Source organism: Tiliqua scincoides, chromosome 3, assembly GCF_035046505.1.
Source record: "Tiliqua scincoides isolate rTilSci1 chromosome 3, rTilSci1.hap2, whole genome shotgun sequence".
In the NCBI taxonomy this organism is placed as follows: Eukaryota; Metazoa; Chordata; class Lepidosauria; order Squamata; family Scincidae; genus Tiliqua; species Tiliqua scincoides.
Window position 1 is genome coordinate 195,269,638 of NC_089823.1, and position 14,979 is coordinate 195,284,616.

Consider the following 14,979-nt stretch of genomic DNA (forward strand, 5'->3'; position numbering starts at 1 on the left):
TGAGAAACACTGCCTTATAAGGCATTAGGAGGCCCAGGGAAGCCTTCCAAGGGCTTCAGTTTGAGCCCAGCAGAGGCTGTGGATGGATGTCCACAACCTCTGCTGGGCTCAGAGGACACACGGCTCCAGAGGGCAGGGGTGAAGTGTTCACCCATATCCACAGTTTTACTTAATCGTGGAAGGGGTTCCAGAACAGAACCCCTGCGGATATGGGGGCATGCACGGGGGCCCCACAGAACCGAGCTGCAGATAACTGAGATTTGGGGTTGTTAACATTGCTTTTAAAATACCAAAAAAGTATCCCAAGGACTGAATAAGAGATGGATAGGAAGAATCTTCATCTGAAGGGATTTATGCGAACCAAGTACTTTAAAACTACAAAGGTACTTTCAAGATGTACAACAAACATTTGGTGTTTATTTTGCTTCCGCTTGCCTGCATAGCATATGCTGTTACCATCTTCTACAATGCATACCTTGCAGATCTTTTGAGCATGAGCTCCAGACAGACTGCCTCCAAACACAGTGAAGTCCTAAAAGAAAGCCATGTTTTAAGATGAAATATAAAAATATTGCAATACACCAAAGATTGGTGCAGAGTTCAGATTCTTCCTTGCCCTTCAACACCAGCTTGTCTAGAGTAAATCTTTTATTTTTCAAGATTTTAGAACACTTGAAAAGAAGACCAGAGGAACACTCCATCCCTACAGAGGCACAGACACCCACACATGGAAAAACCTGGCATGGGGCTCAACAGAACTCTTTTTCTTCTTTGTACACATAGTACACAGTCAGGTACGCATGCAGCAAACCAGGACACTACCTCCAGATAATGCAGTGGATGCCTGTGTCAATCTCCTATATCCCCAGTCAGTCTTTCCTTTGTCCAAGGAGCACTCACCTAACAGTTCAAGATACATGAACACAAGCTAGGAGGAAAAGAGGCCAGAGGGTTATACTGAAACCTGTGCTAATCTCTACTGCATAGGGATTTATTATACCCTAAAGTTGTATGCAAAATCCCTATAGATCAGTGGTTCTCAAACTGGTTGCAACCCACCAGTTCGTGTAAAGATTTCCCCATTCCTTTGAGGGGTGGGGGAAAGGGAGAGGCAGGAAAGCGATCCACAGGATCATGTCTGTATGGGGGGGCGAGGGGGGCTGCTTTTGACTTTGTAATGTAAGCAGGGCTGCAGCAGGCTGCAGGAGATGCAAGCCCTGAGCAGCCCCCTGCAGCGCTCCCCGAGGCTGGGAACATTCAGAAAAAGCGGGAGCAAAGCACTTCCGTTTTGCAGGAGGTGCTTTGCTCCTGCTGTTTCTGAATGTTCCAAGCATTGGAAAGCGCTGCGCAGAGCTGCGCAGGACTCCCCACACCTCCTGCAGCCCTGGCTACATAACGTAAGTCAAAAGCACCCCCTCTCATCCCCCCATACAGACATGATCCTGGGGATCAAATCACTGCCCTAGCCCCTCCCCCACAAAGACTAACCTCTGCTATAGATGATTATACAGATTACACTATTCCTTCATACAACATGTTACAAAAGATAGCAGAAATAGTACTGTCGATGCTAGGAAAAACACTGACCTAAACCAAGAAATGAACTAAACCATCCGCAAAGAATCTAGCAGATTCTTCGTCTTGTCCTCAGCCACAGAAACAGCAAATGCAATAACCTGTATGACATTTATGAAAAGTGCTAACTAAGAGCCCAATCCTGAGCTCTGCATGCCAGCTTACTGTCAGCGCGCACTGTCGCAAACGTGCCATAAGATATGTTTGCGATCCCTAACGCTGGCCAGCGCTGGGCTAGCACCGGGCAGGCATTGAGCGGTCATACGGACCGCCAAGCAGCAGAGAGGAAAGCAAGGGCATGGGGGGAGGCGGCAAGGAGGCGTTCCGGGGAGGGGGGAGATGGATGGAGGGCAGGGAGAGGGTGGGGAGAAGGTGTGACAGGGAGGCGGGGAGAGGGTAGGGGGAGGCGTGCTGGGGGGAGGGATCCAATCACTGCCACGTGATTTGCTACACTTTCATCAGATCTTTTCCAAAATAATTTACCATTTATATACAACTGAAAAAAATGGCTCTTCCACAGAGAAACCAAGGATTACTTGTTGAATCACTTCTTGAATTTTAAGAATGTATCTAAACTGTCAGGAAATGGCCAAAGACATGCAAGTACATGCAAATGGCCAAAGACATGCAAGTATAATGCAAGTATTAAAAATTCTGAAAAAGATTCCAAAAGGTTTCTGGACTCTGAAAAAGACTCCATCCCTACCTTATTTTGTCATGGGTTTGAATGTCTTCACTCGTTTTAATCTTGTAGCTGACTGGAGTTTTTTTTAATCGACTTGCCATTGTGTTATCTTGTTTTACTGCCTATTTTACTGACTGCCTTTGCCTTGTTTAACACTTTGTTTATGCACTTCCATGCTATTGATTGTAAAATTAAAGTTCTATTAACTCATAAGCAAAATACATAATAAATACACTATACATTAAGCACAAATTTAAAAGTAGGAGGAAAGTGTTTATGGAGTTTCAGAGGAAAATGTCTCAATTGAAAAGCAATACCTGACTAAAGACATAAGCCAGTCTCCCATTAATTCTGCCTTGGCCAGTTACCACACTATCCCCAGGGTACTGCAAAAAAGAACAAAGAACATATGGTTCAGAACAACATTATTAAAAATGAAATCCAGTTCTTATAAATAATCACAGTCAATATTGCTAGCCCAGCATTTCCCAAAGTGTGGGTTGTGAGCCCATGCATGGTGGGGTCATGAGATAGGCCCTTCTGCCCAACTCTGGGACTGTTTGGCTCCAAACTGGAGCCATTCCAGAAAGGAGGGGTGCAGGCCCAGCAACAGTGCTGGTTGGAATGACTTACTAGGCGCTTCCAGTAAGTGAGATTCCAGATTAGTTGAGAAGTTAATCAAGAGTAAAACACACCAAACTCTTGTAGTAAAGTGGTACAATTTACAGCCTGGCTTGGAAAAAAACCAAACAGTAACAAGAAATGAATTCATTGATGTGCTTAGCTAGGAGTACAGTCCCTAACACTAGCTACTTGCACAGTTCCAGGAAACTCGTTCCCTGCATTTACTAGAGAGTAAGTAGGTTCCCGTTCAAAACACCAACATATTTCTCAGCAGACCTGGCTAAACACACACATAAGGCCAAAGGTAGGATGCTCCAGCAATTCACAGACTGCTGAAGCTGTATAGGAGCTTCTGGAGAGTTCAAAGTGTCCAAAAATAAAGAAAAATAGACAAAAATGAGGGAAAAATTAGGTCATTCATTACATGAGGGGACACATTTTGTGCATGCATGCTGCCTGAAACTGGTGATGCTGGCACACAGAAGTGGAATTTGGAGGTAGGGATGGCACATCAGCCACTATTTCATGTGGCAGATCAGAATGGGTCACATCGAATATGACGGCTCTCCCACTACAATCAAAATAAAGATTTTAAATAGGTACCTTGTTTTTTTCAGCCTCCATCCCAAAATCTGAACATCTGTGTTCTACAAACATGTCATATTCAACAAAACTGTCAGGATCCAGTAAGAGAAGAATGCGCTCCCTTGCAGTCAGTTTTCCCTGAGGAGCAGGAAATAATATTAACAGGGTAAGGTCAGTAAAGCTGGGACTAAGTATCCTCGAACATACAGAGAGAAAGCTATCAATTTAAGATTTCATTCATGCCTGTAAATTTACACCCTGCCAAGCATTTCTCTTAATACTGCAATTCCATCCCTTACTATAAATAGCTTCAGAAGCCTATCCTTTAATTGTAAAAATTGCTTCTTCTGTAATGATTACATATAGATTTACAGTACTTTAAAAGGTTTTGTTTCGTTTCAAACACGTCATCACAGATACTCGCTTTATAAGTCGACCTCACAAATAAGTCAAGGGCAGGTTCTTGAGCCAAAATCATGGAATTTTCTATGACCCTTGGCTAAGTCAGGGGTTAAACTTAGCGGGGTGTCTGACTATAATTTTGTCTGATTTTACCTGAGGCCAGATCCTGAAAAATAACCTACCAATAATTGTTACCTAAGAACTGTAGTCTCTAATTCAGCCATTTTCAACCACTGTGCCGAGGCAAGAATGGTCTCAATGGTCCCCAGGTGTGCGGCAAGAATTTGGGAGAGGGTCATTCATTAGTAGGGCCACTGCAGGATGTGAGCTCCCCATTGACAGCAGTGTGTCTTGTCAATTGTAAAAAAAAACTGATGGTGTGCCTTGACCATTTTATTGCCTTGCCAGTGTACAATGAGGTTAAAAGGGATGAAAATCACTGCTCTAATTTATTAAAAATAAACTTTAACATTTTAAATTCTGGTCTTCACAACCTTTTTGTAAACACTATCAGAGCAAATGCACTGTAAACAAAATACCAGCAGAACAGTGGTTCCCAGTCTGGGGTACATATACTCTCAGGGGCGCTCAACAGGACCTTTAGGAGTGCTTGAAAAAGAGTTGAATAATAGCAGGAAAGGCAAGTACTGCTCCAGTATGCCTTGCAGGGCCAGCAAGGCAGGAAGGGAGGTTGCTAGTTGGCTGTGAAAACCCCACCAATAGCTAATTTTGGTCATCAATTCATGTATGAATCAGTGATTGAAATCCAGTATGGTAAAAAAGCTGAAACATAATATGGAAAGTGATCTATCACCAAGAATTTCTCAGGACACTTCTGGTGTAAAACAGTGCAAAGGCATAGTCTTCAGTTCTTCAAACAGATACAAAGAGAAAATACTGTGATGAATACACGAAGCATAGGTTTTCATAGGGAGGAGGCGAGGGCTTATATTATTAATATTAATTACAAACATTTAGCTAATACGAGGGGTACAATTTATGGGAATAGGCTGCCAAAGGGTATGCAAGTGAAAAAGGTTGGGAACCACTGCAAAAGAAACCATTAATCAAATCCTTCTTTAAGGCGCCAGGTGCCAGAGGCTCTACATATAACATACAGAATACATAACTAGGAGTGTACAATTCAATTCACAGTAGAGAGACAAGCAACAAGAAATTACTGTAAGTGCAGCTGCACATAGCTGCAACCCTATTTACTCAGAAGTAGACCCATTGCTTTCCATGGGTGTTATTCTTAAGTGATGGTGCACTGAATTATAGCCTGGGACTTCTGCTTCAAATGGAAATGAGGATTACATCCCGGTTTTTTTAAAAAAAACAGACCTCTGCAAAACACAAGCAATTGCAAAATGGAACTAGGCTTCAGCAGAGTCTTCTAAAGGGAAGGAGGTGTAGTGGTTATCTACACAGGCGCCGGGCTTAGCCTTGGTAACATTGCAACCGGCAGGCAAACCTGCTGGTTCCCCCCCACTCAGGCACACCAGAGTGGGCCAGTTGCTGAGTCTTCGCCCAGAGCCTGTAAACAAAGGATGTTATGAAGAAGCACATATTTTAGGAATGTGTATTGCAGTCAAGCCAGAGCCAGCAGGTTTCTTAGCAGTGTAGATTTCAGCAACCTTCAGTAATTTTCCCTATTGTATAGCTTTGCATCATGTGTTTTGAGAATGAATAAATGTCTGAGGAAGCTAGCCGGGAGGACGGACTTCTCTCTCAATCTCATACCGTCCTACTTCCGGCTCAGCTCTCCCTGCATCAACACTCTGAATGAATGTCTGCTGTGTCTCATTCATTGCTCTGACTCCTTGCTGCTCGAGTTCTAACTTTCAAACCCTCAGAGTGCTTCTGCTTTTAGCACTCTCCCTCAGGCACCAAGGTTCTAAACCCTGGGTGCTTCCCAAGTAGCACTGCGCTGCTACAAGGAGGCTCGCTTCAATTCAATGGAATTCAACAGAAATCTCAAGAGCAGTGAATAGGGTAACTTTGGCTACAACTTTCCAGTTGTTGCTTTGGAGATAAAGGGCCCTCTAATTATCTCTGCATTGCCCTGCCACTTGAAAAGCAACTTCTCTGGAGCTGAAAAGCTCTGTCCCCTGAGTGACCCTGGAGATAAGGCAAGGTGCTTACCAAAACTGGATTTCTTGGCAAAAATTTCTTGCCCTGTAGGTGAGTATCTATGGTAGAGTTGAATGTTTTGCTTTTTTTTTTAACATTGGGAAGACAGGAAACCATTTACAGCCCAATCCTGAGCTGCCTGGAGCTCCCAGGCTTGGCAGCACCGAGAAGCGCTGCTGCCAAACCCTGCGCCTCCCACACTACCATGGGAGGCACCTTGGGAGAAGGGGACATTCATCCCCCTCCCCCAAGTAAGGTAAGCAGCCCCACAATGGGGCTACTCACTTTATTGCCGACCTTTGGTCAGCGGTAAGGAAAAAGCACTCGTGTAGGGCGTGCAGCCCTGCACGAGCGCTTTGGATCCTGCGGAACGGAGCTTCACGGATCTTCCTCCCTCCATCCCCCTGACACGCCTCAAGCCTGCCCCCTGACACGCCTTCCTCCACCCTCTCTCCGCCCCCCGCCAAACTTCCCCCTCCCCAGAATGCCTCCTCTCTGACCCCGCCCCTGCCTCCCATTCTGCAACTCTGCGGTCCAGGAGACCGCTGAGCCGTGGAACCTGGGTGACCGCCCTGCACTAGCCCAGCACCAGCCGGTGCTGGATTAGCACTGGCGGGAGCCTGGCGGTGAGCCCCGCAAACGTGCCTTACGGCACATTTATGGCTGTGGTTGGTGGCACGACTCCGTGCCGCCGCCCACAGGATTAGGCTCTTAGTTATTTGATTTTCTCTTAAACTGCTTTGTGAACTTTTTTGTTGAAAAGAAATATATTTTCTTAAAAATAACAGATGTGAAAGAGGGAAGTAAATGATCCATAAAGAAGCCCAGTAGAGGCAGGAGAAGTAGAAATCTCAATCTCAAATCTCTCAATTGTAAAATGAATGTTTTAAAATTATATTAGCAAAGGAGTAAATAAGAAGAAAGAATCAACTGACAGGACAAAAATTACATTCACACACATTAACTTTCTTGCTGCAATTAGACTATTCAAAGTTACAGACACATTATAATCTGTGCTAATCTACGTCAGCTACAGCAAGTGAAATGAAACATACTTTCCCTGCATATAACTGAATAAGCAGAAAAGGCCTGCAGCCAAAAATACCCAAGAGGTAAATGTGTAACAGGACGTGTTAAGATTACTTCACAATCCTTGCCTTGACTTGAACTTAGTATAAAATAAAACCACTGATGTACAAAAAGCAAAGCTAGCCATTTGGCCCATTACAAAAAAAATCAAAAAATCAGTCTTTAATAAATTTATTACCAGAATGTGGCTTTTATATATAATTCCTGCCATGCAGAAGCTCTTGTTCAATGAGATAAATCTGTTCTAAGCTATTTCCTAAAAAGTTTATTCTCGGCAGAAATTCTTCATAAGAAAGACATCTATATTAGGAGGAACCACAATCCTATACACACATACTTGGGATTAACACCCATTGAACGCAATGGAGCTTACTTCTGAGTAGACATGACTGCACTGTCAGAAACTTTAATGATACTCCAAACTCTTTAATTCCCTCACTATTACTGCATGTATACAAGTACACATCTCTCTCTCTCTCTCCAAACACACATATACATAGTGTGATTTAACTCTTTGAATAAAACTATACAAGTCATAACTAAACAGTCATAACCTTAAAGTCCTATAAAAGAACACATTAAAATAGTTGAATAGTTTCCCTTTAACTACTGAAAAATATACAGTATTACAAGTAGATTAGCTGGTCTCATGAACCATGTTCAAAGACAGCTGCAATAAGTTGTAATAAAGGAAGCAAGGAAGACACAAACAAAATCACATGCAAGTAATTTAATTTTAAATCAGTTGTACTTTTATAAAAACTTTTTTTTAAGTCAGAGAAAACTGTATTGCCCTCTTCAGTTAGCAACTGTCTGTGTACAAAGTCAGTCAAATTTTCATTTTTAGTCAGCATTAGCTCTGATGTAATCTGGTAATGCCCTCTGCAGAAATATTTCACTTTTAAAATATCCAAATCTGAGTTTACTGGACAATCCTATATAAATTTACTCAGAAATCAGTCCCACTTTGCTCAATGAGGTTTACTTCCAGGAAAATGTGCATAAGATTGCTGCCTCCATCGCTTAGAGAAGGCCTCAGATCCAATTCCCACATTTATTGCCCTCTGCTAACAGCAACTCTATTTGTCAAACAAAAGGGGCTGCTAATTCTATGCTACACTAAAGGGCACATTTGTAACTCTGAATTAAGAACTTTTCTCAGTTGTTTAATTTTTGGCCCTGTGGATGCATCGCACAAGATTAAATCTGAAAAGTGATTGCTAAAATGCAGGGCAGGGCAGAGTTAGTATAAAAACTGCCTTGCTAAATCACACCAATGTCCATTCAACCCAACTTTCTGTCTTTAACAGCAGTCAGTTAGAAACCTTTGGCTCTCCATGAACACAGATGATAACAGCCACATCCTTTCTTTGTTCCTAACATCTGGCACTCAGATTACCTGGATGCTCCACTGAGTTTCATGTCCCGTCCCCCCCGTTACCCAAGTTATTGGCCGTTACAGTACAATAAAAGGTAAGTAAGGAAGGGTGTCTATAGAAAAACTCATTAATGGGTGGGGAGGTAGGTAAGGACTCCGCACTGGGGTCCTTCAAAAAACACCTGCACTGTGTAAGGCACTCAAGCACCCACATGCAGAGCAAGGAGGGAAGGGGTGCAGAGCATGTGGGTTGTGCTGCCCTCACCTGCCTCCCCACCTATACAGAGTGCATGGCTTGCGGGTGCTTGGGTGCCTCACACGGTGGCAGTGCTTTTCAAAGGACTCTGGTGAGGCTCTGCCTCACCTGCTTCTTTGCCTCTGGAGCAAGACAAATAGGGGCTAAACTAACTGTACCAGCACGGGGGGTGATTCAATGGTGATGTCTTCAGACCCCAACCCCCAGGAGAAGACGAGGAGGTCTGGGCACCTTTCAACTCAGTCCCCCCACCCCTCCAGGGGGAAGAACCGCCGAGGCTCCTCGGGGCCTGCCTCCTGCGCCAAGCGGAGCCCCGGGAGAACTGCTGGCGGTGGGCCAAGGGCAGCCTCGGGCCGCGCACTGGAGCTCCCCGCCAGCTGAGGGCAAAAGGCCCGCGCGCGCTCTCGCTCACCCGCCGGTGCTGCGCATCGATGCGGGCCTGGCCACCCCCGAGCAGCGCAGCCCGACGCTTCTCCTCGATGCGCTCGGAGACGGTGAGCGCGCGCTGAGGGGAGCTGCTGCTGCTGCTGCTGCTGCTGCTGCTGAACCGCCGCGCCCGCGACGCCCTCGCAGGGCCCCTGAGCAGCCGAAAGGGCAAGAGTCGTAAAGCGGCCATGGCCGGCTGGCTGGGCTGAGAAGGAGCCTGCGCAGGCCCAACGGCAGTGAGCCTCGAGCGCTCCCCGCCTTCCGCCCCGCCCAGCCCAGCCCTGCCCTGCTCACGAGGGGCACCCTCCTGTTTGTGGTGGCTTCAGGGAGTAGAGCACAGCAGCCCTATGCATGTCTACTCAGAAGTAAGTCCCGTTATAGTCAATGGGACTTACTCTCAGGAAAGTGTGGCTAGGATTGTAGCCTCACAGCCCAATCCTATGCATGTCTATTCAGAAGTAAGTCCTATTGTAGTCAATGGGGCTTACTCCCAGGAAAGTGTGGATAGGTTTGGGCTGTCAGGCAGCAATCCCATCCATACTTTCCTGAGAGTAAGCCCCATTGACTATAATGGGACTTCTGAGTACACATGCCTAGGATGGTGCTCTAAGTCAGCTGCATTGAACACTGCACCTTCTGAGTGAACAGCTTGCATAGGAGCAATGACCTGGACTGACCTATTATTATTAATATTAAATGAATTTTACCCTGCCTTTCTACCACCCAACGGGGTACCCAAGGCAGCTTACAACATAAAAGGGAAACACAATACAATAAAAGATTAATTTTCCAGTGCTAGTGCAACCATACCTATGGGGCATGCACTGCATCCTATGGTGGGAAGGCAGTCACAGAGGCCTCCTCAAGGTATGGGAACATTTGTTCCCTTATCTCTGGGCTGCATAGCGGTTGCACCAGTGGTGGTAAGTTGGATAGAATTGAGCTGTAAGGGCACAGTCCTAACCAAGTCTACTCAGAAGTAAGTCCTATTTTGTTCAATGGGGCTCAATTTTTTTCAATTGATCCACCAATGGATCAGTTATCCCCACTGAATCAAACCCCAATGGATCACCAATCACCATTCAATTTTTGGCCAGCCCACAGGTGCATATATTTGGACCATGTTGCATATATGCAACTTTGGGCTGAAATGGCTTTTAAAAAGTGCCAGTCCAACATTTCAGCAGTTAAAAGCCTCTTGGAATAAATGACCCAAATCCTAACCCACTTTCCAGCACTGGCATAGCTGTGTCAACAGGACATGTGCAGCACCCTGTAGTTGGGTGGCACTCACAGAGGTCTCCTCAAAGTAAGGGAATGTTTGTTCCCATACCTTGGAGCTGCATTGTCCTTATGTTAGTGCTGGAAAATGGATTCGGATTGCACCCAAAAGTCTTAAGGTCCATGGAAAGGTTTTCAGAGTGTGGCTTGGATTCTTTTTAGGGGCAGTGTTTTTCCACTGTCTCCAGATGCAGAGAGCTACTTTTCCAGAAAATCAGTGTTTTGACACAGTGATATAGCTGCCTGTCCTGCATGTCCCTCTGTTGTGTCTGTTCTTAGAATGCGAGGCCCTTACATCAAGGATCTTACCATCTTAGCTCTAAGGTGTGGTGTTATTTTTAATAACAACTGCAATTCTCTGGAATTTAATACAATATATGTAGGAAAAGTTATTGTTTCATGTGTACAGTCCTTCAGAGACATCTCCCTTTAGGTTTGTGCTGTTTGCCGGCTGATGGGACGATGCCATATGTTTTGTTCCAGACATAATGCACTACTTTTCCTAGTTAGGAGAATGTGGCTACAATCCTGTGCACACTTTCCTGGAAGTAAACCCATTGACTATAATAGGACTTTCTTCTGAGTAGACATACGTAGTAGACTTGGACTGTTGTTACAGGGATTAGCGTGTGCATTGCACAGTTATGATTTGGATTGGAAATAGGATGACAAGGCAATAGAAGACAATGTCTCTATTGTCTCTATCACCCTCATGCAGAAGACATAATTTGAATGGGTGCATCTTGGCAAGCCACAGAATTCAAACAGGACTACTATACCCAGTGCCTGCTGGAACTTGATTCTTCCACTCCCTTGTTACTGTGTAATAGTTACACCAGCAGGAGGGACGTAGATTGGACTTCATCACTGCCTCTTCTCCAGTGAAGCTACTATTTGCCATCCATGCAATGGAACCCACACGAATAATGAGGCTCAAGCTGTACTACCTAGGATGGAGGTCTGATAACCTCATAAGAATTCCCTGCTTTATTAAAGTACACACAATGCCAGTCTAGCTTTCATTACCCTATGCTTTACTCTAAAATACAATTGCAATGTGCACCCTCACTGATTAGAAATCAGTAAAGACGGCATTTAAACCAAATTTATTATTTTAAGTATCTAACTCATTCTGAAACATTCTGTGAAGGCCAAGTCACTGATCAAACCCACACATAGATAATAGAAGTTGACAGAACCACAAAACTGCTAAAAGCTGCCCTCATTCCCATGTATTGGCAGCTTGCCAGCAAAGCATCATGAAGAGACATCTAATAGCTTCGACTGCAATCCTATACACACTTTCCTGGGAGTAAGTCTCACTGAGCACAGTGGGATTTACTTTTGAGTAGGCATACAAAGGTTTGTGCTGTTAGAACTATTATTTTGAGGGATAGTTCTATGCTGATCTTCACTCCATCAGACCTTTCTCCTCCCTGTCTTAAGTTTTTTGATGCCAGTTCTATTTCTCATTGAATGGCCTCTCACTTCCTAAAACAAAACCTTGCTAAATCTGGGCTGTAGAGTTTCTCTCTCTCTCTCTCTCTCTCTTTTCTTCATCTCCTCCTTCAGTTTCCTGCTTGACAGTTTTACTGCTGCAAATGCTTCTTCCCTTCAAACCCATGAACTCAGGATTACCTTCAATTCTTGCAATTTCTCCTCTCATGTCCTTGAGTTTCTAAGGGCCCAGTCCTACCCAACTTTCCAGCACCACAATGCAGCCCTAAGGTAAGAGAACAAAAGTTCTCCTACCTTGAGGAGATCCCCATGACTGCCTACCTATAGCAGGATGCAGCATGCTCCCCTGCACAGGTGCAGCTGCACCCTGGCACAGCTGCATCTGTGCTGAAAAGTTGGATAGGATGTGGCTCTAAATCATGTCATGTTCACCATTGTAAAGTCCATTACATTTGTTTTTCTTTCCTCTGAAGTAGCTGAAACTTACATTCACTCCTCTATTATTTCTTGCAATAATTATTGTAATTACAACTAGGTTTTTTTATTTCCACTCTCAGAATCTGTGCTCTTCCTCCCCCCTCCAACTCTTCTGCTGGTGTGATTTATATAGCTCATCATTATGATCAAATTGAATCACTCTATCATTCTTTGCATTAACTCCCACTTCCTTCCTTGATCACTTTTAGATCACCTTCTTACTGACTTGTAAATGTCTTCAGGCTAATGCATTTTCCTCTTTATCTTATCTTTCTTTTATCTCTCCTCTCCCCCCAATCATTCCTTGGACACTCTTGTTTACAAGCCAAATACTGTATTACATCTTCAATATTACAGTTGATCTTGTTCTTCCTTGTTGCTCCCTGATACTGAAATGCTCAATGTCCTGACCTTTGGCTAGTTTCCCTATTCTAGTGTTAAGACCCCTTATTCTAAATACGTTTTCTTCTGAGTCACTTCAAATGATTTCTATGGAATGCATTTACATACATTAGCATTTTAAATATGGTTAGATCCAATGCAATAATTATAATTATGGGGCTTCACTGAGCATGTACTAAACATCTTCCACAAATAATGCTGATTGGGGCTACAATCCTAACCACACTTTCCTGAGAGTAAGCCCCATTGAACAAAATAGGACTTACTTCTGAGTAGACCTGGTTAGGATTGTGCCCTAAGAATCTGACTTTCCAACTGGATGAGCAGCCTCTCATGCTTAAATCATGCATGTCATGAAAATCATGCATCTTTTGTTGTTAGTGTACAGTATATTATTTTATTTGCTACCAAAAATGCATTATAAAAGTTCTTTTGGTTAATAGCTACTATGACATTTAAAACGTATGTTTCACTGGCAGAATCATGAGTAAGAAAAGAATATTTATTCCATTCCACAGTTAATAGTGATGGTACTGTCAAATGCCCTTGAGATCTACTGAGCATGCTCACTTTTTTCTGGTCTGTTCATTGCATTTGATTCTTTAGCTGTAGCCTCTCTCTCCTCTTCAGTGCCTCTATGTGCAGACAAAAGAGAGGTAGCAAAAAGAGAATCTGCATTTTTTTCCCCTCTCCTGCACACACCCTGAGCTAACAACATTTGGCTCTGTGTTCCTGGCTTTCCAGTACATTTGGATTCACAGGCAACTATTCCCAATATTGTCTGTTTTCTTATAATCTACAAGGCAGAAATGGACACACTGCTGAATGCTGGGGAGCAGATTTTATTTCTTTAACATCTTTCAGCCTTGGGAAATTGTTTTGAAGGAACGCTTGTTCAACATCTTTAAAATAAAAGGTAAAGAATTATGTTCCCCATTTGTGCTCTCTCTCTCTCTCTCTCTCTCTCTCTCTGATAAAAGGACATCTGAGCTGTGTTATTCAGTGTCTATGTAAGCAGTACCATTTCATTTCAATTAATGTGTATCATATTTTGCAGGAATATTACAGTAGTCATCAACTCAATCCATGAATGAGTTTCAATGGAAAATATTACAGAGCAATTGTTTTTCCATTACCCCTTAGTAAAGGTTCAACAACATTGCAGTATCCAACATTATAGCAGGAATGCTAATACTATTGTATAGATTTCAAGAAGCTCTTTCTTATCTCTGTTTCTGGAACTGAATCTTTCTTACTAGCATTCTCTAGTTCTGAGGATACCTCATTTCTTTCCTGTATTTGATATAAGCATACAGGTCAAGATTCGTATATTCAGTCCCAGGTCCTTAGAACTTAATAACTTACCATTTCTTATACATAAATAGTAAGATAATTTTTTTATGATGTACATGTAAAGACTGCAGTTAGGGAGGTGGGAGAAAGCGCCAGGAATAGGTTGGAGGACTGAACTTAATCCTTACTTACATAACAAGACAATATTAAAATTGGCATTTTAACTGTTTTAATGGACAGCTTTGGTACAATGTTCCTTCTAGCTATGCCACTGTTTCCATATAGTAAGAAAACATATTCATGTTGCTCTTATGAGTTTTAGACCCAAGCTATGTGCCAGCAAAAATAACATTGCACTAGCATCCCAAAGGGATCCCAATCAGATCAGCACTTCAACATTAGTAAATGCTCTCATCACTAAAGCAGTTGCATGGCACGGAACAAGGTGGAGACAGACTAGAAACGGGGAAGTCACTTGCTTATGTGGCATCCTAAAAATGTAAAACCATTGCAAAATCGTGTTAGCAGACTCACATACACCTAATATAATACTAGGGCATATCAGTGGTATTTGAAGCCAATATTATTAGAACAGATACACAGCATTTTAACATGTATGTGCCTCACTTGCAGGGTGGCCCACATACAGTACTTTCAAGATACCACTGTAGCTGTGTAGTGTTCATGCACTCTGCTTAATGTCCCCAGTTCAGTTAAACATACTTGCAGGGCCCAAGTCTGTTGAGACACCTTCATTGATACCAGAAATCTGTTTTGAGACATGTAGACATTGCAGCATGTTGTTTTAATTCTGGTTCAAAGTGGAATTTATTAATGCTTTACTTTTAATAAAACGAGTCCTTCAGAATTAGCCATTTCTTGAACAGCAAAAGTATAATTAAAGCCTGGTGGGGA

The 14,979-nt window shown here is 43.3% G+C and overlaps 1 protein-coding gene across 2 annotated transcripts in view; it reads right to left on the reverse strand.

Annotated features, from left to right (window-relative positions):
• Positions 1 to 9,395, reverse strand: part of PCCB (propionyl-CoA carboxylase subunit beta) — a 32,552-nt gene extending 23,157 nt beyond the window's left edge. Inside the window, exons 1-4 of one of the 2 annotated variants that reach the window (XR_010794094.1) lie at positions 9,140 to 9,395; positions 3,488 to 3,607; positions 2,578 to 2,646; positions 476 to 532 (exon numbers count right to left, since the gene is read on the reverse strand). Coding sequence is in view for 1 of the 2 variants with exons in the window: in XM_066620440.1 (XP_066476537.1) it covers positions 476 to 532; positions 2,578 to 2,646; positions 3,488 to 3,607; positions 9,140 to 9,343 (450 nt within the window). In the remaining variant the exon portion in view is untranslated. The remainder of the gene's footprint in view (positions 1 to 475; positions 533 to 2,577; positions 2,647 to 3,487; positions 3,608 to 9,139) is intronic. The other variant, XM_066620440.1, reaches the window with a different exon arrangement.
• Between the last annotated feature and the right edge of the window lie 5,584 nt (positions 9,396 to 14,979).